The following is a 24,348-nucleotide window of genomic DNA, read 5'->3' on the forward strand; positions in this document are numbered from 1 at the left end:
TATCACGTTTTACAACTTCGTACTCCTTACCAACCCCGTCTTGATACCCGTCAACTCGCCCTGGTACCCGCCTCTCCCCTCCCCGCCCCCATACACCGGCTTCATGCTCTTCAACTTCTTCTTCTTGGCCTCAAACTTGAGCTTCTTCTTCACCCTGGGGTTCCGCACTTCCTTCTTCCGATGCGGCGTCAGGCCCTTGTTCTTCGCAATCGCATACGTGATCTTCCTCTTGCCGTCCTCGCCAATGACTTCCTCAGGCACCACAACCGCGTTCTGCTTGGCCGCGAGAACATAGGCGGCGGCGCGTTCAGCTTTCTCGGCCTTCTTGGCCGCGCTGCGAGCGGCGACCATGTCGTAGTAGTCATCGTCGTCGTCGCCGCCGTTGGCACCATTCTGCTGGGCACGGGCGTCGCCATCGTCGGAGCTGTCGTCCCCTTCACCCAGCGGCACACCAGGACCCTTGTCCTTGTTCTGGCCCCTCTTCTCTGCCTCTGCTTGCAGTCTCGCCTGGCGATCCTTGAGACGTTCCCGATGCGGGATATCCGCATCACCTCCCTGGTCCTTCCCTGCTGCCCCGCGCTTACTCGCCTTCTGCGTAATCTGCGACGTATAGAAGCGGAGCGACCTCTTCTTCCTCGCCTTCTCCGCAAGCTCGTGCGCCGTAAGCGTCGTCTCCTCGCCAAAGTCGGAGTCATCGGCGTTGAGCAGGTTGAGCAGCGGTTGCTGCGGAACCACCTTCTTCTGCTTGACACCGGCTTTCCGGAGAGCCGCCTTGTCGGTGAGGCTGGCGAGTTGGCCCAATTCCTGCTCTGTTTGGCGCAGTTTCTCCGCGCGGCGGGCGGCGGATTCGGCTTGTGCGGCTTCCTGGATGGCTTGCGCTTTGCTTTTCTTCTTTTGCTTCTTTTCTTCGCGCTTGCGGGCGATGGCTTCTTGGAGCTTGGCTTGTTGGTCTGCTTTCTTGTCTGGCTCGGGGCTCGGTTCCTCGATGGCGGAGACTTCGTCGGCTTCGGCGGCTTCTACCATGGGGTCGTCGATGGGCAGGCTCTCGACGCGCTTCCACAGCGTTTGGCATTTGAGCAGGGTCGCCATGACGGGATGTCGATGGAGTTCCTCTGGGTCGAGCGCAATACCGGCGGAGCCGTCGTCCTTTGCCGTGGATGTGAGAATCGCAAAGTACATGCACATCGCACCCAGGTACGATGCACACGCCCAGTACTTCAACACGGCCGTAGGTTTGGGCCGCAGAGCTCCATTCTCCTTGCCTTGTCTTCCCTTTGCAACGCGCTCGGCGGCTTCGGCGGCGGCCTTCAGCTGGGCATGCAGTGGCTGCAGCTCGAGATAGTCTTGACGGATAGGTTCAAACTCGGGGTATCTCGAATGCAGAATCTTCAGCTTCTCCTTCTCGCTCATGCTATCCGTGATCTGCAGCTGGGGCAGCACTTCTGTGACTACTTTTGTTGCAGGGCCCTTCTCGTTCTCTGTTTGGCCCAGCCATTCGTTCTCGTCGAACCCAAAGTCCGCCTCCGTCATCGCTTGTAATTGTTTCTGCTGTATGCGCCGCGCTTCTGCTTCTTCGTCGAGCGCGTCCTGCTCCGTCTGGATGGCGTCGGCATTGTAGTAATCTTTCTTCGACGGACCCCATCCTTCCTCATCTTCATCCTCATTCTTCTTTACAAGGCCGAAGTCGTCGTCGTCTTCGTCTCCTGACGGGCCTTCCACATCCTCATCACCATACTCTTCCTCCTCCTCATCCTCCGTCCCATCCTCCACCTCGAGAACCTCCTCATCCGACGACTGCAAAAACTCATCTAAAATCGTCAGCCATCCTCTTCACGCACGGAAGCTAATAGCAGCACCTACCCTGCTCCTTCCACTTCCTCAACCTCTTCGCCGCCGGCCCTTCCTCCAGCAGCACCTTATCCCGCTGTATATGGAACTCGTCCTCCGAGTCCGCCACATCTTCGAAAGTGGTGACGCGCATCTTGGTATTCTCTTCTTCTTCTCCCTTTGGGGCTTTGGAGTCGCCGAACGGGCGACCGTTCGCTTTTCTTTTCTTGCCCATTTTGCACGGCGAACTGGTTTATCGGAGGTCTGCGCTGTCGAGAAAGGATGGTTAAATGTATGCGCAGCGCGCAACTTTGAGGATACGGAGACTCTTTGCCGCTCTCGTGGCGTAACCACGCTCGACGTTCGCGATGTCGTTCAAGCTCCGACTTTCCAAATTTTTGGAAAAGCACGGACCCGCGGGGCGCGTCGGGCGATAAAACCAGCCCGCACGCTAGGCCCTCTGTGGAATATTTATCTGACTAACGAACGCAGGGGTAACTTAGCTCAACCCACCCTTCGACGACTTCATCGAATAATTTGTCGAGGGCCATTTGGACGTCGTCGGCTAACTACGCAGTCGAAACGGGGTCAAGGAGGTCTCACGTCAGACTGTACGGAGTAATCTTTTAAAATTGACTCCTGAAGCCCTCAGGCCCGAATCCAGAGCAACCAGGTCCTCCCTCCGTATGGCGGCATATCTCTCCTACGCAGCAATAGCACTGCTCCTCCTGGTGCTCTACCTCAGCCTCGACATCATGGGTATCCTCAGCCGGCGCAACAAATTCGACGTCGATGGGCGCGTATGTTCTCCCCAACTCCGTCCTCAACTCCACCTTCCTCCCTCCACTCTACTCAAACGAACCCCTACTAACACGCCCCAGACCGTCCTCCTCACCGGCGGCTCCTACGGCATGGGCCGCTCCCTCGCCGCCCTCCTCTCCTCACGCGGCGCCTCCCTCATCCTCGTCGCGCGCGACCCCGCAAAACTCGCCTCGGCCGTCGAGCACGCAAAATCGCACGCCAAACACCCCTCGACGCAGCGCTTCACCTACATCTCGGCGGACGTGAGCTCCGAGGCCGAGAACGAGCGGCTCCTCAAGGAAGCCACGGCCTGGAACAATGGCAAGACGCCCGAGGTCGTGTGGGCGCATGCCGGGTCCGCGTCGCCGATGCTGTTTGTCGAGAGCAGCATCGAGACGCAAAGGAGGCAGATGGATTTGAATTATTGGGCCGCGTGCTACTTGGCGCATAAGACGCTGAGGGCGTGGTTGTACCCGGAGACGCCTTACCCGGCCCAGACGAAGACGGATGGGGAAAAGAAGGCTCAGCCGGAACCACCGCGCTACTTCATCGTCACCTCCTCCGTCATCGCCTTCGTCAACATCGCGGGGTACGCGCCCTACGGCCCTGCGAAAACGGCCCTGCGCGCCCTGTGCGACGCGCTGAATATGGAGATCCTGCTGTATAATGGTGCGAGGAGGTCGAATAAGGACACGGGAACGTCGCCCGCGCCGTTCGATATCCACGTCCGCGCCATCTTCCCGGGGACCATCAAGTCGCCCGGTCTGGAGCAGGAGAATAAGACGAAACATGCTGTTACGCATTTGCTCGAGGAGTCGGACCCGGCGCAGACGGAGATGGAGGCGGCGGTGGCGGCGATCAAGGGGTTGGAGAGGGGGGATTTCATGACGGCGACGAATTGGCTCGGGGAGGTGTTGCGGATCTCGAGTTTGGGCGGGAGTAAGAGGAATGGTGTGGTGAGGGATACGTTGGGCCAGTGGTTGACGAGTTTGGTGTGGTTGGTCGCGGGGCCGGATATGGAGGGCAAGGTTTGGGGGTGGGGGAAGAAGGAGGGGATGCCGGAGTTCAGGCCGGAGGGGAGTCGGTGATTCATGGGTTGGTGGGGCTCGGCGTTCGAGGTGTGCGTTCCTGGTGAAAACGGTGTGAGGTTAGGAAATAGAAGGGGCTATAAGTATAGGGGTGGATTTCCAGGCGGAGATAATATTAGGGGGACGCTGTTAGCGTGGATTTCCAGGCGGACATAATATTAGGGGGACGCTGTTCGCATGGCTCTGTACAATATGTACGATATGTATGATACCAGCGAAGCCATCATGATAGTCGGCACCTCCACATCTCGAGGCGGAAGGCTTGCCCATCCATACACCGCGAACCTCCATATCATATCCCAGCCGCACAGCCAATGTTCACCACCTAACCCAAGGTCCACAGCTATCCCTCCGCAAAACCACCAGGGAACGCTCCAGTACCGTAACCCCTCGCAGCTCAACCCGGAAAGCCCCTCTGTCACGTATATTCACACCACAAACTCCCCAGCCTCAACCTCACGCCTTCCCCCCCCTCCTTAACCCACCCCAAAAACCTCTCCCTCGCCTCCCTCGGTCCCCAAAACCCCCTCCTCCCCTCCCTCCCCGCCTCCAACCCCAAATACGCATACGGATCCACATCGCCCAAGACCTCTTCCCCCTCCCTCGTCACGTACCCTTCCCTCGAGGGGCCCTCGCGCGATATCTTACCCGCCCAGTGCGACCATTGGATGGGTTTTAAAGGCGGGGAGGAGAGGACGATGCCGGTTGTTAGGAGGGCCAGGGAGAGGAGGAGTTCGAGGGGGATGTCCCGGGGGAGAGGGGAGAGGGGGTGCAGGGAGGTGTGTTCGTGGGTTGAGAAGATGCTGGGGGTGTTAGTGGTTTGGGGTTGAGAGTGGGGAAGGAGGGCATTGTTTAGACAGAGGGGAAAGGGAAAGAAGGAGACGTACGCGTGTGCGAGGAATATTGCGCCTACGACGTTTAGGGCGGCGGCTAGGAAAGGCATGGTTTCTGGAAGGAAGCTTGGATTCCTCTGGCGGAGCTGGTCGGTTGGCGAGATGATTCGAGCTAGGCGCTGCGCAGATGGCGTGATCACTTCTTCCGAATTGTTGGAGGGAACTCGAGTGTGCAAGGGAGGGATGGGAAGCAATTAATCTATAAGTACGGAGGTGCTCGCTGCCGTTGTCGTGAGAGAGAGCTGGGTGCTTGATGTCGGAGCTGAGGATTCTCCGCGCGAGGAAGATGCTCAGGTCGTGGAAATGGATGACTAAGCAAACCAGCAAGGGATGATTCGGTCTACAGTAGATAGTGCTTTTCTTGTCCATATTTTCAAATGTTTCAACACCACCTGCAGTTGAGGAAAGGTCTGACACTCTGCCATATATTGTACATTATCCCCGTATAGCTTGTCACAGTCTACTACTATTGCCTAGAGACAGGTCACCCTCTCAGTCGTCACATCGTAAGGAATCAAGACTGAAAAGGGACACGGCGTGCGGCGCGCCCAGTTCTCCCAATATTCCCGATCCACGCACTATCAACACCCAAAAATCTAAAACCAACCCATGACCAAAATCCTACCAAGAGCGAAAAAACAGTGGTATATAGCGTAACAGAACCCGCCAATGCCAAATCCCAAGATATACAAGTCCATCGTCCCTGGATGCTAATCAAGAAAGACCCATACCAGACTACGGGCGATGCGCCCAGTCAGCCAACTGCTGCGACGAGTCGACCGAATCGTGGTTCTTCTCGCGATGCTGGCCCATGGCCGAGGGATGGTTGTGGAGCGAGTGGGTCGACATGCCTTCGTCGACCTCGAGGTCCTCGTCTTCCGGGAGATTGACTTCGCGGGTGAGCTCGACGTAGTCGTACTGTTATCGCGAGTATTAGTCTTGATCTTGATTGACCGTATTTCCTTGCTGTCTTCTTCTCTTGATTTCGAATACGGGCATGGGAAGAGGAAAGGAGTGGAAACTTACAGCAAACTCCCCAATCTCCACATCATCAATGCCCAACACTTCTTCCTCCTCGCTCGCCCTGAGCTTCAACAGGGGAAGAAACTTGCCGATGCCGTCGATGGCACCGAGAATGAGGCAAGTGACGATGAAGGAGTAGGAGCCACCGGCGACGGAGTCGGCGATTTGGTAACCCAGCTGGATCCAGTGATGGTTCAGCCAGCCGCCAGAGATGACGGTGTAGCCGTCCAGGTGGGCGATGTAGTCGCTGTGATATATTCATTAGCTTGGGAGAGGAGATGGAAGTAAAAGGAGGACGTACGCTGCGAAGAAGGCAGTCAGGAGATTCCCCACAAGACCTCCCACGCCATGCACAGCAAAGATGTCCAGAGCATCGTCGCAACGCAGGAAGTACTTGAGCTTCGTCGCGTAGTTGCATGCAACTCCACCGCATACACCGAAAACAACGGCCGCCCATGGGGGAACATAGCCTGAGCCAGGGGTAATGGTGACCAAACCGGCGACCACGCCGGAGCAGAATCCGACAGTGGACCACTTGCGCTCGAGACGGTAGTCGACGAGACACCAAGTGATTCCGCCTACACCAGCGGCAAGATTCGTCACCACGGCCGCCATGATGGCGCGCAAGTTGGCCGACATGGCGGAGCCCGCATTGAAACCGAACCAGCCGACCCAGAGAAACACGGTTCCGATGACGATGTGTGTGACGTTGTGGGGGCGGTAGTTGAGCTCCTGGGTTCCGTGGCCCTTCCTCTTGCCCAGCATATAGGAGTAGGCGAGGGCGGCACAGCCAGAGGCAATGTGGACGGGCGTGCCGCCGGCAAAGTCGAGACCGCCGAGCTGGTACACCCAACCCGAGGAGTTCCAGGTCCAGCAGGCGAGGGCGTCGTAGACAATGGTCGTCCAGATGAACATGTAGATGATGCAAGGGAGGATGCGGCCCCTTTCGGCGACGGCTCCTACGCCAATCGCAACGCTGTTAACGTCAATATGACCGATCTCTTGTCTAGTTCGTAAGAAGGGCAAGCCTACGTGATGGCGGCGAACATGCCGTGGAAGACGCAGAAAAGCAAGTCGGGGACACGAGGGCTACCGATTGAGGGTGCACCCAGCACGCCCTTGAGGCCGAAGTTGTCCAGGTTGCCGATGTACTTGGTAGCGGAGTGTGAGAAGGCGAGAGAGTAGCCCCAGAAGAACCACTGGAAGGTGACGACGGCCGTAGCCATGACCGAGAGCCATAGTAGTGACAAGGCTGATTTTCTCCGTGCTAGGCCCGAGTAGAAGAAGCTGCAGAGAAGTCAGTGGTTTTTCTTATGAAAGGTTTTGGAGGTTTGGATATTGTGACATACCCAACACCGGGGATCATGAGAAGGACAAGGGCCGTAGCTGTGATCATCCAAGCGATATCACCGGGCTAGCGGGGTAGGTTAGCACTCTGGAATATAGAGAGGAAATTGGCAGTGCTTAAGACTTGCATTATAAAAGACGTTGAGATTGTACAGCCTCGAGTCGCCTCCATTGATGTCGGTGACGTTGTGGAAGGGCTCCAAAGGCGTGGTGGGATCCAGGCCGGAGGATACAGGGTCCATGTTGGCGATCTGATTTCCCACCTGGCCCTCCAAGGATGCAATACCAGCAGTGCGGGGCCGCGTGCGACGTCTCTTTCCAGGTCCTGCTCAGCAGACAACCCGGGAAGCAGAGGATGGGATAATGGAAAGGAAAAAGGACGAGTTGGTGAAGGTTGAAAAAGATGAAGGAGTGGACGGAGTGCTCCGAGGATCCGAGGGCTGAGATCCGCAGGTCACTCCCAGGGATCCAAAGTGCAGCGACTTGGCGTTGGGGTTTCGTTGTGATGGTGGATAGACAAGGCGAGGAGAGAGAAGTCGTGTGCCACCGTGGATCAATGGCTGATATTATACACAAAAGGGTCATCAGAAAGGTGGGAGTAGTCGAGTGTAGTCCCAAAATAAGGCCATCATTATCTCAGTCCCCCCCGGAACTGGATATACTGTTAAGAAAGATTATTGTTGCGCTCGACCGTTTCCTGCACCGGCCAAGCAAGCATGAAGGGTCCAGGTCAATCATCAGCCACGCCGTGGGGTGTCAGATAGGAGCATCTTGGGGCAGCCAATGGCCTTGCGTGGTTGGCCATCTGGGACGAGTTTCGCGTGTTTCTTCTTTCGGCTCCCGGCCACGAGCGAACCACACGAGTGGGATGCCAGGTCCTGGTGTTGATGCTGATTGCCTTTTTCTCTCTGCTGTGCTGTGAACTCGTCCTGCCATCTGACTCGATTTCGGATGGTAGGCGAACCTGGTGGAGAAACACAATCGCTTCGCGGTAAACGTCTTCGGACCCGGTTCCACGAGCCACGGCAGCATCTTCGAGAGGATGAATTATTATATCTCGTTTGGCCCATTTCATGAATTGTTATCAACCGCAGTTGAGCGTTGCCCATCTCGTTTTCTTATCAGTATCCCAGGAGCCAAGCCCTTCCCCGCTCAAAGAGGGAAGGCGCCGCACAGGGCCCAGACTTCCACCGGTGGACCGCAAGCCGTTCGCACCTCTCCCAACCTTCCCCAGGCTTCCCATCAGCACCAGCACCTTCATCACACGAATGGCGCCAGCCTCCCGCATTTCCCCACTCTTGTCGAGGCACTCGCTGGATCCTTCGAACCCTCTGCCTGCCTGGCCGAGATAAGTTTATCTTGATATCAGTTCTCTCCCGTAACCTCTCGAGTAAGACGAGTATGCCGCACTGCAGCATGGTCCACCACTGTGGCATAAAAAACGTTCGATGAATCCCAGAGAATAAGGTGATCTCCATCCCAGGACGCCGACGCCAGGCCGTTTGCATCTCCATGTGCAGGAGCCTTTGCCTTGGGGCATCTCCAGGAGTTTCTTTTTCCGGCCCGATCCCCGTGCGGCGTGCTCACGGCTCCTTGATATCTCTTCGAATAATCTCTATGACTGTTGTTCTGCTGATAAAAGAGTTATGTACTCCGTACGGTATCCAGCCTCGTCGCACGTCTACGGGGTGATTTCCTGTAGGTGTTCCTGGTCTTTGGATCCAGGGCTGTCATATATCCACCTCATGAATTTCAGTCGTCGTGTCTGACAAACGGGGGATGCTTGTATTCGCCTTCACAGATACGAAGTAATGGTTTCTCCGTGGCAGTAGGAGCTGTAATTGCTTCTGCGTGCATCGAGTCCGGAATGCAACATACGAAACACTCCCTCCTCAGGAGCTGCATGGTACCTGCATCCGCACGTATTGATAACTCAGCGCAGGCAAGTTGCCGTGGAAGGGAGGTGGAGGTGTACACCTGTTGGGAGTTTGGGAGGGTTGGTAAAAGCCAGCATATCCTGAACTTGTGCCGCTTTCATGGTTCGCGAATGAGGCATTTCTCATTTCACAGACGTTTGCAGTCTCCCAACCAGTTGCCCAACTCGATCAGGGATGCCGCTCATGATCGGTCTTGCTCTCAGTCGTCTCCCATTGCTGGTCCATCTTGACTTGTCTCAACTGTCAGGCATGTCTTCCCAAGGGCAGCATGACAGATGCTGCAAGAAGCACCATGATGTCAAAGGAAATGATCCTGTTCGGATATACATCGGACTTGGTGTGAAGATGCTAGGTTACTCCGTATGCAATCCGTGACTTCTCCATGGCTTCTCTCGGATGACGTTCGGAGGACTGGTTGACCTTGGATGCCAGCATCATTGATCCTCGGTCGAGGGAGCTTTGGCCATACGGGAGCTACTGTGTAGTCACAGCACCGTGGTGTCATCAGTGGAGGACGTTATTTTAGTAGGACATTGGCAAAGCGTAGCTGGGCCATGGGAAAGGTGCAATCCCCTGTCCGTGGCGAATAACATCTTTGGTTAATAATTCAACGGCTTGCGAGGCTGTCCGCAAATATCTCCCAGTCCCTTCACCGCCGTGCAAGCAGCCCAGCATTGAGAGGTTGCTGCAACCACCTACATACTGTAGTATTTCGTCCTCCCGTGCACCGCCACGGGCCAAGAATTTGCAGAGCGCCACCTCCACCCGCCGATCGCTACTGCAAAGCGCAAGGAACGGCAGCAGCCTTGTTTTGCTTACAAGTATCCGTACTTATTCCTGGACCCTCCGCAGAGTAACCTCTATGAACCACGACTCTGTGCGCGGCGTCCGCTTCAATGTAGGGCCACACAACGAGCTGCTTCCAGAATCCCCCAGAGCCGCCATGAGCAAGCCCATCGTCGTCAATGCGCCCGATGCCCAAAACGACTCGTCCGGCCCAGGCTCTTCCGGCGATTCCGATCATGACCAGCTACCCGCCCACCACGGTGTCCACGAAGAGGACCACGCAGATGGCCACTACCAGTTTGTGCCGCCCATTGTAACCAGCCCGGTGGATGAGGCTCCCCCTTTGACCTCCTCTGCCTCGTATGCTTGGAACAGCAACCAGCCACGCCCTCGCACCCTCCAAGCCGGGAGCCGAGCACCCTCTTCCGAGAACGCCCAGCCCACGCAAGCAAACGGTATGAGCTCAAACACCCGCAATCCAAGGCCCTGCGCCGTCAGGACCCCCTCGAATGCCTATGCGCCGCAGCGTAGACCGCAGCAATTCTCCATCGACACGAGCAACCGCAACCGCCATCCCTCCACCACGCGCTCCCGCCGTAACCCCAATGCCGACTATCGTGCACAAGAGAAGGCCTACGTACAGCGGATCCGGCAAGAGAATGATCAGGAGGACTTCTTCGACGACATGCGCACACCTAGCCTGGGGTACAGCACCGACTCGGACTCGGACGACGAGTCACCATCGACCGTTGAGCACGTAGGGGAGGATGCCTACGACCAGGAGACCTTACTCTACTACGGTAACAATGACATGCAACCGTCGGCAGAAGAGCTCAAGATACCCGAGAACCGCGAACGTTTAGAATGGCATTCCATGTTGTCCAATGTGCTGAGGGGAGACGTTGTCAAACAGGAGAAGAAGAGGCTGATTGGCAGTACCGATCACCCAGGAGATACTGCTTGGAGAGCGGAGATGTGGATGGGGATTCGTGCCAAGGTCTGTGGCCGGTCGCTCCAGGCCCAACGGCGATTGGTCGACGACGGACGCGCAAGCATCAAGACAACGCTTGAGAACATCATTGCTTTTGAAGTCCAGGGTGAAGCGGAAGCTGGCCAAAGTGCGGCTGCACAGGTTCAGGAGGTTGTCAAGGAGATTGAGAAGGTCGAGAGCCTCTACCCGAATAGACTTGCTCTGGAGGCGGCTCACCCTAGGGCGGCATCTGCTGCTTTCAAAGACGCATGCGATGCAGTTTTCGCCTGGCACAATACCACCGAGTTGATCAGCAGAGAAATGTCCATCCTGAGGAAGTGGGTCGGCAACGACGAGCTTGATTTCTCGAAGCCGCGGGCCCGGACCGTGCAAGATCACCATCTCACCGACGACTCCTCCTTCATCGACCGCATCCTGAAAGAAGACGGGTTGAAGTCGTTACAGGGCGAGACGAGCCTTCTGAATGCCCTGGAAAAGGTCATATACAAGGCCAAGGAGACCCTCATTGCAAATGCAGAGGCGTTTGCAAATCGCCATCTACCTCCTTACATCGAAGAGTTGCTAACACTCATCAATTTCCCTTCCCGCCTCGTCCAAGATATCATCAAGATGCGGTTGTCGTATGCCAAGAAGATCAAGGATCCCTCTCAACGGGGCCTCATGATGGCCGAGCAAATGATATCACAGTTTCAGATCCTGCTAACTCTAGCTGGGAAGATCAAGCAGAGCTACATCAAGATATCACGACCGGAGCCGGGGTGGGATCTTCCCGTGTGCATCGAGGAAAACTTTGATCAGACGGTCATGGATGCTTTGAAGTTCTACTTCAAAATGCTGAATTGGAAGCTCTCTGCCAACAAGAACAATTTCAAAGAGGCCGAGATTCTGGAGCAAGAGTGGGAATTCTGCAACAAGCTTGGCCGTAATTTCGAAGGGGGTGATGTGGAGGTGGCCGAGCACTTCAGTTCCTTGACATCAAAGTCGTTGTCGCGGTTGACTGCACATTTCGAGAAGGAGCTTCAGCGGCGGCCCGACGAAGTCATTGCTGCTGAATTGGAGAAACGTTATAAGCAGATACTGGACTCCGTCCGCGTTCGGCAAAGGAAGCTGTTCCGCTTCTCCAGGATTCTTACGCAGCGCTTTGAGAACTGCACCGAGTACAGCATCAAAAGCACCGACCTGGACCACGAACAGTTGAACGATCTCTATGACTCGCTCATCATGACCGACCATTTCCTCGTTGAAACAACCGAAAGTGGAAATCCTGGCGTGTTTATCATCGCTTCACCCGCTCTCCAGGATCGCCCCAAGGATATCCAGTCTCTCCTCACAACATGTTACCACGCAGAAGAAAACCCAGAGGACCCCTCCAATCCATATACCCTCATCCTGAAGCCAGAAGAGCCGCTGTACTGGCGTGGGAAGCGTATGACGGCCGACATTCGGGAACCTATCCTGGACTTGAAATACGGTAGCTTGCGTGTTGTCGCCGATGGGTCCCAGCAGCGCCTGACCAACGCGAATACCAATTTCCTCGAAGCAATCGGCACCGATCTCAGCAAACTCATCGATCAGAGAGCGAACCTACCCCGAGTGAATGTTGAGCTCCAGAAGATTCGCAAGACGGCATATAAGCTCTCAAACACCATCATGGACAGCGTCGAGATCATCCGCAAGCAGACTGCCGGACTTGGGTGCCAAGACCTCATCCAGAGTTGTTTTGCCTTCGCAGCGGAGTTTGGGCAACGTTCGATCATGTATCTGGACTACAACCGCCGCGCTATGAACAACATCAAGTTGACACGGCTGGCTTTGGACTGGGTCAGCTTCATCTGTGACGACTGCGTGGCATCGGATCGGAAGACGTTCCGTTGGGCTGTAGTGGCTCTGGAATTCGCCATGATGATGACCCGTGGACAGAATATACTATCAATCAGCGATGAGGAATATGCTACCCTCCGTCGGAAAGTGGCTGGTTGCATGTCGTTGCTCATCTCCCACTTCGATATCATGGGTGCCAGGTCCACCATCGCTGCCCAGGCAGAACGGCAGCGTCTGAACGCGTTGGCCGGGAAGTACATGATGGAAGAGATGAACTCGAAGGATGACGACGAATCGATAGCCTTGACACAAGCACAGTGGATGGCTCAGTTGGAGGAGATTGACGAGCTTCGGAAAGCCAAGGAAGCGGAACGACAGGCTCTAGGAAGAGTACTTGAAGACTCCAACGAAGCCGATCGCGCTCTCACCTACCTGTCCTCCTCGGCCACCAATGTTACTCTGCGATGGCAGCAAGGTCAGTTTGTGGGCGGTGGAACCTTCGGTTCCGTCTACGCTGCAATGAACCTGGATTCCGGCCATCTGATGGCCGTGAAGGAAATTCGGCTCCAGGATCCCCAGCTCATCCCCACCATTGTCTCGCAGATTCGGGATGAGATGGGTGTTTTGCAGGTCCTCGATCACCCGAACATCGTTTCGTATTATGGCATCGAGCCGCACCGGGACAAGGTCTACATCTTCATGGAGTACTGCTCTGGCGGTTCTCTGGCTGGGTTGCTTGAGCACGGTCGCATCGAGGATGAGACGGTCATCATGGTGTATGCCCTACAGATGCTGGAAGGTCTCGCCTACCTCCACGAGGCTGGTGTCGTTCACCGCGACATCAAGCCCGAAAGTAAGTATCTATTCCTGCCATCCAAGTGACACGAAACTAAGTACCACCCAGACATCCTCCTCGACCATAACGGCGTCATCAAATTCGTCGACTTCGGCGCCGCCAAAGTCATTGCGCGACAAGGCCGCACCCTCGCCGCCGAACACGCCGCCACGCGCCAAGGCCGCCAACGCTCCATGACGGGCACGCCAATGTACATGTCGCCCGAAGTCATCCGCGGCTCGAACCAAGGCCGCCACGGCGCCGTCGACATCTGGTCGCTGGGCTGCGTGATACTGGAAATGGCAACTGGGCGGCGGCCCTGGTCGTCGCTCGACAACGAGTGGGCCATCATGTACAACATTGCGCAGGGCAATCCACCGCAGCTCCCCACCAAGGACCAACTCAGCGACCTGGGCATCGATTTTTTGAAAAAGTGCTTCGAGCGCGATCCTGCAAAGCGCGCGTCGGCGGTCGAGCTGCTGCAGCATCCGTGGATCATGGCGCTGAGGGCGCAGTTGGCGCTCGAGCCGCAGACGCCCGGGTCGGATAGCACGGGTAGTGGGCCGAGTAGTGCGGGTACGTCGAGGCAGAATTCGGGGCTTTATTAGGGGGGTGTAATGCTTTTCCTTGTCCTTCTTCTTGCTCTTCTTCTTCTTTTTCTCTAGCTGGTTCGCGGGCTGGCCTTTGAGTCGCATCGTTTTGATGATTTGTTCGTCTTTCGGTTGGGGATGTATGGGGCATATATAAGGGAGAGGTATACTTCTTTTAGTCTGTTTCCCTTTTTTTCTTTCTCCCCCTTTCTTCTCCTTTTCGGTATCTGCATCAGCGATGGCGTTGATGGATCTTTTGTTCTTTGATATCTCGGCCGATTCTGGGCAAAGCACATATATATTGTTGTATCTTTAGCATTAGCACTATATCTATACGTTTTCCCCCCACTTTATCGGTGTATTCCTGGTATATTTTCCATTCCTATCCTGTTTCGATACAGCAACAACATACTTATACCCAATACCTACGTTTGATTTGCTCTCATCGTCTGTCCGACTATTGTGTACAATAGTACCTAGTATACTTGAGGGACAACGCAGCCAGCCGAACCTCTAGCCGAAAACCGCACCCTTGAATACAAAAAGTTTGCACGAGAGCCTTGAGGCCGCTTTTCACTAGTTACGCGTGATTGAAACAGAGTCTAAAGCAGGCTATCTATGTAGTAGTCTAATAGTTATCCGGTGTGCTCGAAAGTTTGTAGGCTGTGTGTTGATGGATATAGAGTTGCTGGGGAGTTGTAGTATTGCATGTAATAAAAAATCAAAAAACGCGGCGGCTAACTATTAGGTGCAAGATTAGCTCGGAGAAAGATTCCTCGGTAAGCTTACTTGCTACTCTAGCATCTATCAAGCTCTTCTTGTCTGAACCCTGAGCAAGGAACTGGAACCGCAGGTCAAGGCAACAGAGCACTTCCAGATCTTGGTCTCTTATATATATATATCCATATATATGCGTCCAAAACCTAACTCTTCCTAAGCTGAGCAATTTCACGTCTAGCGAAAAGTGCACAAGGGAGGGAGGCTCACGGGAAACGCCATCCCACCCACTGCACACCTCCCCACCTCCTATCCTCTAAATCCTCGCCCACCTCATCATCACACCCACCACAACGACCGGCAAAACGCTGACCAGCTCCCCAAGCCCCGCAAACCGCGGCGGAACGCGCGCACTTACAAACGCGCCGGCGGCGAGCAGGACGGCAAACACGTTGTACACTCCGCTCCAGGCGAAATTGAAGGCAATCCGGTGCATCGATTTCCGGCTGGCGGCCATGGCGACGAGGATGCCCGACACGCCGGGACGCATCAGGACGACGTCTGCGGCGGATTGGGCCACGTCGGTGCCTTGCTTCAGGTGCACACCGATGGTGGCCTGGGCCAGGGCGACGGCGTCGTTGGTTCCGTCGCCGCAGAAGATGAGGACGGGCTGTTTCATTTTCTTCTTCCGTGTACGCGGGTCGGAATTGGTGGCGAGAAGGTCCTTGACGTAGGCTTGCTTGTCTGCCGGAGTGCAGCGAGATCGGACGTTGGCGTCGGGGATCCCGAGTTGGGATGCGACCGCTCGGACGGCACCGTCGTCGTCGCCGGAGAGGACATGGACGGAGATGCCGTTTTGCTGCAGCTTGGTGATGGTGGGGAGAGTATCCTCTCGTACAGAGTCCTCAAGGCCGAACACGCCGGCGAGTGAGCCATCCACCGTGAAGCAAAAGGCTGTATAGCCCTGGGAAAGAATCGATTCAACAAGAGCATCGTCCGAAAGGCCCAGCCATCTGGAATTACCTGCACGGAGGGTGCGGCTTGCAAAAGTGCCCTCGAGACCTCTGCCGACTATGTTCTTAGGATCGGATACTGTGATGGCTGTGACACCGTTCGTTCTGAGGTGGGCGGCCACGGCAACGGATACTGGATGCTTACTGCTTCCGATTAGGCCCAAGAGGAGAGCCTTCGTGCTGGGAGAAGCGCTGGGGTACTCCTCTCGAGCGATGGTAAGCTTGCCCTGAGTCAAGGTCCCCGTCTTGTCAAAGACAACGTGGGCGGTCTTTTATGCGACCTCGATGGCCTCAGCAGATTTGAAAATGACGCCTCTCTCGGCGGCAACTCCGGTTGCGACGACAATGACCATTGGGACGGCGAGGCCGATGGCGCAAGGGCAGGACACGATCAGGACAGTGATGGCATATGTAATGGCCTGAATGGTGGCGTCGGATCCAGACTTGTTCTGAACGGCGATGCCAACTGCAATCCAGATGCAAAAGACAACGATGGTGATGGTGACGACAACGGGAACAAAGTAGCTTGCTACGCGATCGGCAATCCTCTGAATCTGGGGCTTAGACAGCTTTGCTTCGTCGACCATTCCGGCGATAGTACTAATTGTGTTGTCACCCGGAATTCGGGTGAGTCGAACGGTTAGTACTCCTGACCCATTGATTGATCCGGCAATGACAGGAGACCCCTTGAACTTTTCAACAGGCCTTGATTCTCCAGTAAGCATGGACTCGTCGATTTCAGAAGAGCCAGAGATAACGGTTCCATCGGTCGGGACCCTTGATTCGGGGGTTACCTTAAATACGTCGCCATACTGAAGTAGCCTTGCATCGAATTCCTTCTCAACGCCGTCCTTGTCCACGATTGTAGCACTAGAGGTTTGCAGCGACCGGATCGAAATGGATTCGACGGCTTTCTGTCGTGCCAATGCAGCGATATAGCGACCGATCATGATGAGCGTGACGAGCAACGTACTGGTTTCGAAGAATTCGCCGGTGGACAAGGGCTTGTGGGCAACAAGATGGCCGAACGCCACGACGGAGAAGATGTAGGCTGCGCTTGTACTCAGAACAATGAGCAAATCCATCTCAATCACTCTCGAGAAGATCAAAGCCTTCAGCGCCTTTGGATAAAATGGCCCGGCAATCACAAATTGGATGACAGTTGCGAAAGCAAGCGAGACAGAACTGATGGTGACCTCCTTCTTCTCTTTGTCCGGAAGTGGAGCCCATGCCAGCACGAGGACGGGAATGGTCAGCACAATCGACAGCAACGTCATGTATCCGACGCGGCGGACATGTCTAGCGCCGGCGTCTAGAGTAGGATCAGTACGAGGCGGAGCGAGTGTCATGGAATTGGGCCAGCCCTTTTCAACGAGGTCTCGCGCGCCGACGACCCTTGCGTCAAAGTCGACACGGATGGTCTTCTTGTCTACCATCTTCACTTCCAAGACGCCATCTGGCCAGTCGCCCTTGACAATGTCACTTGGATCGCCGTGACAAATGAGATCAAGGCTGGAGCCATGGTTCGTGACGCGTTCGCACTCGAATTCGGTGGTCCTCTCAAGATGTTTGATGACCTCAACCACAGAGGTGGTGCCGATATCGAGGTCAAACTCCGCCCGCGAGAGAACCAGGCTTGTTTTCAGTTTTGTGATTGCGGGAAGTGTTGTTAGTGTGCGGGATAGTTTAGTCTCACATCCAGTGCAAGTCATGCCCGAGATACTGAGGATTACATGTTCCTTCCCAGAAAGAGCTCTTTCAAGGTCGACATTGCGCGCCGTGCCAGCCTCGATTTTCTTGCGCTTCTGCGTCGCTACCTTCTCACTGTAGCAGGCGTCGGCGCATGAAGAGGGAGGGTTCCCTCCCGAAGCTTGCCCATCGCAACAAGCATCGGCGCAGGAGGCAGGCTGGGCAGTGGAGCATCCTTTGCTGGACCCCGGCTTCGGGGTAGATCCACATGCGCTCGCCTTCAGTGCACAGCAAGAGTCGGCAGACGCACGAGAGACAACCGAAGCACGAGAGCAGGAGCGTCTCCTCTCCAAAGACGATTGCCGCCGCGGCGTACAGCAGGATTCTTGACCCAGAGCGAGCAGCGCGCGGCAGATGCAACCTAGCGCTTCGAGCTTGAACTGATACTGCTCGCGGGCGCTGCGGGCGTGCTGCCGACACGGCCTTCCGCCCTTTCCACGGGTACACTCAGAGGGTACATGGATTGTCTTGTTGGCTATAGAATGCAGATGTCAGCAGTGGAATTGCAGAGCACGGAATGGAGACGTACACCCAGCGGCACACTCACGGAGAGCAAGTCGGTCGATGCAGGAGGAATCGCAGCAAGGAGACGGTCTCCCTTCGCAGCAGCTGGGAGGCTTGAGGGACTGGGACTCGTCGTTGGCAGGCTTGGACGAGCAACAGCCGTCTTTTTTGGGGGCGTCTTTGGCCGAGCCGGTACCGCGGTCGTCGTCCTGGAGTTCAGCTGTAGCTGTGAAGACTGGCAGCATTCGACTTGGCCATCAATAATCAAGCTGGTGGTAGAATCGCGGCCGGCTTTGTAACAACTGCCTGCATCACGGTTAACCGGCGGTGGGGCCGGCGCGCAAGAGACGGTGGGAGGAGCCGTGGGCGTGCCGCAACATCCAGAACCGCAGGCCATCTTCCAAAGATGAGTGTGGAGGAGGTACCAGGGAGTTCAGCACGAAAGAATCTAAGCAATGATCGATAAACGATACGGAGGTGTTGCCCTGGTGCTTAGTATTCCGCCCTCGGATTCTGCCAAGACAAGGAACACCACAATCTTCGCCTTCCTACTACCTTTCGTGCGCCCTGTACGGAGCACCTAGTTCAGTTGCGGTGAATTCTCAAAAGTTGTGCTGTTAAAAGCTAGAGAAGTTGAAGAATTGAGGGAACAAATTTGAGAGACAGAAAATAGCGTGGTTAAAGACGTCGAGTAGAGGTGCATAGTTTGGCTTGGTATTAGCTATAGCTATAGATTTAGCAGATTAAACCTCATGGTAACACCTTTGTACGGTGGAGAGACGTGAATGAAAATACCTAGGTAGAGGCGGAGGAGGTCCTCCCATGCAGGTGACGCCCACGTACGTATGGTGGGAACGTTTGGATTCGGGCAGTCGCTGCGCACTTGGTCAATCGCTGTGTATACTAACTTAACTCGCAGTCCCGTGGGTCACTAGACGTACCACATTACTGTGTAGACGTTAACAGTCCATTCTCAACATCAGCAAAACCCGACGAACCCTTCCCAACCGTGTCTCCTCTCATAATTTCCCACTCCCCTGATTCCTTTTTTTACAAGTACAGTACAACGGCTGCCGCTCCCCATACCCCCGTTCAAACCGCAAATCCGGCTTCCTTGGCTTCCCATTCTCCACTCTCGCTCAACTCCTCTCAAGTCAATGCCAGCCAATCACCTCGCCTTTGCAATGTCGATGCGGCCTTATCATGCCCTTCGCCATTTCACCATGGCAGTTCATCCATGGCCAACTTCAGAATTGCATGGCCCGGCGGGGAGGGGTAATACACTACCATGGTTCACACTACCATAGGAAACAGTAGGGTCCGGTTTCAGTAGCGTATTGTGGTAGTTCGAAGCCGCGGCACGGCAACGCGCTAGTAGGTAGTATCCACTAGCGGCAACTCAGCGGATGCGGGATGAAGGTGCGGACCTTGGTGGTTGAGGGAGAGTTGGCGGGAGGGTTGCGGGTATGACGTCGTTGACACGCAGTAGTGTCTCGCTGCTAAGAGCTGGGGAAAGGGTCCGAGAGGGGTTGCCGAAGGGCCGAAGGGTTGCCGACGGGGTATGTGTACTTTGTACGTACCTGTCTACAGTTTAACCTACCCAGGTACTGTGTAAGTGCCGCTGATGTACTGCGAGTGAGGGTACAGTACTGTGTTACAGTACATGGAAAGCAACCCCTTCTCCAGCCACTCTGTGGACCTAAAGAACCGATTGGGTACGGAGTTATTCCGAGACAGAGCGCACCAAGATATCCAAATATCCCCGAAACAAAGCGAATTCAGCACGCATGCAGATCCTCCATGGTCGCAATTTGGTCGCGAGAGCGAGAGGGGAAACTCGGTTCTGCAATCTCATTGGTCGGATGGGACTCCCAGCACCAAGGACTTGTCAACAGTCAACAAGGGATGCTGGGAACGAATGAGCTCTTTGTTTCTTGATGCTTTTGCTGACGATGGAACTCAATGGCGGAAGCGGGGGAAGGAGTTGGGGGGTTATTAGAGTTCGCGGCTATTGGGGCGGAGTGGAACTGGAACTGGAACTGGGCCGTTCAGAATATTGAGGCGGGAGGGGATATTGCTGGGTGAAGGTTTAGTTGCATATTGTGGTATTGTGAGTGTGAGCTTTACGACTGCTCACGTCGGGAATAAAGCTTTGGAAGGAGGAATCAGCGTTGCCACTTGATACTATGTACAAGAAATACCACGGCATATATTCCGAGAAGTCCAGTTTATTACTGTCGATAAATCAGGTTCAGGGAAGGATGACAGGTCTTGATGGCGGTGTTTTTGCTGACGGTTGGACCAGTCATGGCGGTTTACTCGGTGTTGACGGCTTTCCTAGAAGGGCTAGCCAGGGTCTGGAGAAGGAGAATGATTACGACGAGCCTAGTCCGAAAAGGGTCCGGGTGGGAATGTTTGACCCTGCATGCGAGGAAATGAATTGGACTGCTCATCGCTTTTTTCTTCTTTGTTCCATGGCGGGCACCATACACGGCAACATGGCATCCATTATTGTCGACTCGGAAGCATGATAGTCAAAGTTCCGAAGTCTGACCCTGAGTGAACTTTAACAGTCCGAGGTTATCATCCCTCTCTCGTGAGGAATCACCAAACCCGACCGTCCGCTCGATCGGATCGCAAGGAGGCATGGCAGGGCGGAGTGGCCTACGTCATCACGGAAAAGGGAGTTGATGGGTGAAATGCCTGAAAGGGTTCCATACCGCAAGAGGAAAGAAATGCTTGGCAGATCGCGATCCACTCTGGATTCCGTGATGGAGAGGGGTGGTCGTGGCTTGTGCGTGGCTTCTGGACCGGGCGATGACAGCGGGTGGATGCAAGACGGTGACATCATGGGCAAAGGTGCATTGGCGGGAGATCGAAGCGCTGGCGGTGGATCGAGAAGTCGAGTGTGCGCGAGGGTCGGCGCTTGCCTGCTTGTGGGATAGCGCCGCCAAGGAGTCCCTGCAGCTTCCAGGGCTCCCAGGGCCAACTCCTCCACCACCGGATGGCTGAGGGAAATGCTCAGACGACGGGCGACCCGCCATGGTGCCCGTTATTTGCCCATACTGGTATTTATTTGCCCAGGGCGAAGATGCTAGAAAGTCTGACTGCTTCCAAGATGTTCTCTCGGACACGCACGCGGTGCGGACCCTGAACTCGGGTTTGACTCGAGAGAGGTGTGCAGCCCCGTGTCGTTGCACCACGGCTGCGACGGAACACGGCAGCAAATGTCGTTCGAGGGCAGTACAGAGGTGACGTTGGAACTTTTGCGCCACTGCGGGAGCGTGCCTGAGACGGACGAGACTGCTGTGCTGCTGTGTATACCATAGTATGTGTATCACCGTATATCGCCCTCCGGCACCGGGAGCCCGCCGAGTAAGGGTCTCTCTTTTCCCTTCTTCCTCCTGCAAGCGGGGCTTGGAGCAAATACGGATACCCTGCTGATCAATTCGACTGCGAGAGATCAGCAGAACCCCGGCTCGTGTTGTGCTGGACTGGGAGTCAAAAGACTGCCAGAGATCGGAGATTCACCAGAGAAATCGCCCAGGATCCGACAAGTCAGACGGCAAAAGTGTGCCGTACGTATCTCCAGGTCTGTTCTGAGGATTTCTCTACCCTGTCTCCCCGTTCATTCGGGCGTGGAACACAACGTGGGAGTCGTCGCGCAGTACCACTCATCCGTACTCTCTGTAACAGTAGATAGACGCAGCTCTCTCGTCGCAAGTGTCAAAAGACACTTCAGCGCGCGAGATAGAGCTTTTTCTGGACGCAGGGTTGCAGGGGTTTGCGCGTGGTGGACTTCTTGGAAGTGCAGGGGTGCAGGGGTACAGGGGTACAGGGGTAGGGGAGCCGTGAGGAGGATGGCATTTCCAAGTTGACCATCCCTCAACGCCCTGCCCGTTGTGCCCAGTAAGTGCCCGCCCTGGGAGGATCCAGCAGAGCTCTCCCGCCCGCCCGCTCCTCAGATAATAAGGCCGCTACTTATCTTCGCGCGCTCGTCCACTGCTTCCCTCACCCCCCCTCTCCCCCATATTCTCTCTTTGTGCCTTCGCTGTGACTTCTTCCAACGGCCCGGATACAAACGACTAGCTAGCTCGCGCCCGCCAGCTGCAGTGCCTCACCATCCCACACCCTACCTACGTACCTAGCTCCTCAACTCGCACACTTTTGTTGCGCTCGCTTCCTTCGGACGATCGCTTTTCGTCGTATCAGCCATATCATTCGCGTTCACTCAGTGGACTGCGATCGATTTTATCTTCAGATTTGAATGTACGTAGTCCAATGCCATGCCCTGCACATGTTCGTGTGCTCACTTTCTTGATAGCGACCACTCTTCATCCAGAGCCATGGTCGAGGCATTACGCAGGGCAGGAGCTCCTCCCATGATCCGGGCCGCAAGCGGAAGAGAGATCCATATTGTCAACTCGCCCGAGCCAGAGCCTTCTTGTCTGCCTTCTCCCCCAGAGCTGTCGCGTACGAGCTCGGTCGCTTCCAGCAACCCAGCCCGCACACCGCCCGATGTTCGCTACGACCAACTCCTCTCTCCAAAGGACCGGACCGTGACGCTGGCTCCCATCATTGCGAACCACTCTCCCGCTGTCTCTTATCAGCAGCTGCCTTGGCCCACCCACCCGCCAGATTCCCGTCTGTACCGAACCAACTCCTTTGGCTCAACCTCCTCCGAAGACAATCCCTATGCCCTCTCCGGACGGTACGAGTATCCGCCCACTCTCTCCCAGCACTGGGCCACTCGAGCACCTCCTCCGGCTGCCTTGGACAGCAGGGCCCAACGCGTCGAAGGCGAGAGGAAGCAGTACCCATGCCCTGAGGCCGTGAAATTCAAGTGCAACGAACTATTCACCACATCCGGTCACGCCTCCCGGCATTGGAAGAGCGTTCATCTGAAGAAGAAGGACGCAAAATGCCCCCATTGCTCCAAGATGTTCGGCCGCGTCGACAATATGAAGCAACATATGCGCACCCACGAAAACGAAGGTCACCGGAGGTCCTCGTCCCGCGCTACACGGCCGTCGGCCGACACTAGGGCGGCGACATCCAGTTCGAAGAAACGTCGCAGCACAGCACTCCAGATCGATACGGAAGGAGCCGCGCCATCCTTCCTTCCGTCGCCCTCTTCTCTTCGCTCTACATCCTCCCTTCCATCGACCCCTCCAACGCCCATGGATCACTCGTTCGGTGCTGGCTCCGGCATGATCAGTCCTCTGGCACTGCAGCCTCCAGAGCAGCAACAGTGCGGTACACATTTCTTGATGCGTCCCGAGCTGCGTCGTGGCGTTCCCTACGGGCTCGAGCCTGCAGTAGCTCCTCGCATCCCGCTCCGCCCGATGAATGCGCCAAACGCTCGCACTGATGAGGGGCTGCACGTCCTTGCCAGCGCAGCTGGTGCCGTATACTGAAACCCGAAGGCGAACCACCAGACGGCGGATGCGGCAATCGTAGGTCCATCTCTCTGAGATTGGTACCAAGCAGTCCAATTCCCCGCTCACGTGACCATGCCTTCGTTATCCACTACTACGCCACTACTACCCCTTAATGTCTTTTTAATCCCCTCGGTACGACTCCGTCTACACGGTTAGAAAGACTACGCTGTCATGGCGCTATTTCTATTATTCTTTTCCCCAATATCTTGGACGCTCGTCACGACAGTCCTTTGCGTACGAGCGAACCAATTTGCAAAAATATTTTCACCATATATAGTTCCTAACTTCTTCCTTCTGTCCTTACGGCCTTGTATGATTTCAGAAACTTTTGGTACGCTTCTTTTCATGGGATATTGGTATTCGGCTCCGGATTCCGCGTTACTGGCGTTCAGCGGATCACTTTTGCGGGTTGAGTACGTGGTGTCATAAACATCCTATGTGCAAGAGGCGGACTGGCTCCTCTCATCTGGGCTGGACTATGGCATATACCGCAGAAAGACTGCTTGGTTTTCGGTATATGGTGCATTGGATGGCGTTTTGGGTATACCCGGGAATACATGATTTGGTATACTGGTATTTGGTAGAAAAAGATTGGGACTGGGCGGCTTGCGTTGTCTGTTTAGCGCGCGTCACCGTAGCCGGTGTGATGCTTGTTGGAAGAAATATGGATTCCGTTTTTGGAGTTTTTCATCTATACATTTTGTGATATGCGCTCAGTGATGTGAGGGACTAGTACGGCATTCCTGTGCTCCTTCCCTTTCCGCACCTTCCTGCTATGCTTTCTTCCCCGTCCTCCAATGGATAGTGCACCGTTCCCCGAATGCCTCTCCTTCACTCCTCCATTAAACTTGACACTTCAGATATCTACTCGCCTTACCTCTCTCCGTATACTCCATCACCGTAGTTCAGGCTAGATTAGCATCGCAGATCGAATTCCATATCATACTCCTACATTCGTTTTCCCATGCACGTCTGCACGTGTGCC

At 55.3% G+C, this 24,348-nt stretch overlaps 8 protein-coding genes across 8 annotated transcripts; 4 read left to right on the forward strand and 4 right to left on the reverse strand.

Moving 5' to 3' along the window:
• Positions 1 to 9: 9 nt before the first annotated feature.
• Positions 10 to 2,212, reverse strand: EI97DRAFT_467352 (uncharacterized protein; the record flags this gene model as incomplete). Its single annotated transcript, XM_033801593.1, has 2 exons — positions 1,861 to 2,212; positions 10 to 1,808 (listed from the first exon to the last, which is right to left on the reverse strand). The coding sequence occupies exons 1-2, from the start codon at positions 2,060 to 2,062 to the stop codon at positions 10 to 12; spliced, it is 2,001 nt and encodes a 666-aa protein (XP_033653649.1). The 5' UTR covers positions 2,063 to 2,212.
• Positions 2,213 to 2,346: 134 nt separating this feature from the next.
• EI97DRAFT_418892 (NAD(P)-binding protein) lies at positions 2,347 to 4,001 on the forward strand. Its single transcript, XM_033796971.1, has 2 exons — positions 2,347 to 2,627; positions 2,709 to 4,001. The coding sequence occupies exons 1-2, from the start codon at positions 2,514 to 2,516 to the stop codon at positions 3,714 to 3,716; spliced, it is 1,122 nt and encodes a 373-aa protein (XP_033653650.1). The 5' UTR covers positions 2,347 to 2,513; the 3' UTR covers positions 3,717 to 4,001.
• On the reverse strand, positions 3,802 to 4,865 carry EI97DRAFT_433526 (uncharacterized protein). Its single transcript, XM_033798410.1, has 2 exons — positions 4,604 to 4,865; positions 3,802 to 4,519 (listed from the first exon to the last, which is right to left on the reverse strand). The coding sequence occupies exons 1-2, from the start codon at positions 4,657 to 4,659 to the stop codon at positions 4,135 to 4,137; spliced, it is 441 nt and encodes a 146-aa protein (XP_033653651.1). The 5' UTR covers positions 4,660 to 4,865; the 3' UTR covers positions 3,802 to 4,134.
• Positions 4,866 to 5,344: 479 nt separating this feature from the next.
• Positions 5,345 to 7,221, reverse strand: EI97DRAFT_442607 (ammonium transporter-like protein; the record flags this gene model as incomplete). Its single annotated transcript, XM_033799768.1, has 6 exons — positions 5,345 to 5,527; positions 5,636 to 5,879; positions 5,934 to 6,608; positions 6,665 to 6,919; positions 6,982 to 7,046; positions 7,120 to 7,221. 6 exons carry the CDS (start codon positions 7,219 to 7,221, stop codon positions 5,345 to 5,347), a joined length of 1,524 nt encoding a protein of 507 aa, XP_033653652.1.
• On the forward strand, positions 7,065 to 8,001 carry EI97DRAFT_49357 (uncharacterized protein). The gene has a single exon (XM_033802366.1). The coding sequence runs from the start codon at positions 7,383 to 7,385 to the stop codon at positions 7,899 to 7,901; it is 519 nt and encodes a 172-aa protein (XP_033653653.1). The 5' UTR covers positions 7,065 to 7,382; the 3' UTR covers positions 7,902 to 8,001.
• A 1,777-nt stretch (positions 8,002 to 9,778) lies between these two features.
• On the forward strand, positions 9,779 to 13,957 carry EI97DRAFT_377685 (MAP kinase; the record flags this gene model as incomplete). The annotated part of the gene is made up of 2 exons (XM_033795624.1): positions 9,779 to 13,367; positions 13,419 to 13,957. 2 exons carry the CDS (start codon positions 9,779 to 9,781, stop codon positions 13,955 to 13,957), a joined length of 4,128 nt encoding a protein of 1,375 aa, XP_033653654.1.
• Positions 13,958 to 14,972: 1,015 nt separating this feature from the next.
• Positions 14,973 to 18,319, reverse strand: EI97DRAFT_458614 (heavy metal translocatin; the record flags this gene model as incomplete). Its single annotated transcript, XM_033800923.1, has 3 exons — positions 14,973 to 15,890; positions 15,951 to 17,885; positions 17,948 to 18,319. The coding sequence occupies 3 exons, from the start codon at positions 18,317 to 18,319 to the stop codon at positions 14,973 to 14,975; spliced, it is 3,225 nt and encodes a 1,074-aa protein (XP_033653655.1).
• A 3,464-nt stretch (positions 18,320 to 21,783) lies between these two features.
• On the forward strand, positions 21,784 to 23,569 carry EI97DRAFT_49647 (uncharacterized protein). The gene is made up of 3 exons (XM_033802478.1): positions 21,784 to 22,191; positions 22,247 to 23,262; positions 23,329 to 23,569. Exons 2-3 carry the CDS (start codon positions 22,269 to 22,271, stop codon positions 23,337 to 23,339), a joined length of 1,005 nt encoding a protein of 334 aa, XP_033653656.1. The 5' UTR covers positions 21,784 to 22,191; positions 22,247 to 22,268; the 3' UTR covers positions 23,340 to 23,569.
• Positions 23,570 to 24,348: the final 779 nt, after the last annotated feature.

Source organism: Westerdykella ornata (assembly GCF_010094085.1).
Source record: "Westerdykella ornata strain CBS 379.55 unplaced genomic scaffold EI97scaffold_11, whole genome shotgun sequence".
In the NCBI taxonomy this organism is placed as follows: domain Eukaryota; kingdom Fungi; phylum Ascomycota; class Dothideomycetes; order Pleosporales; family Sporormiaceae; genus Westerdykella; species Westerdykella ornata.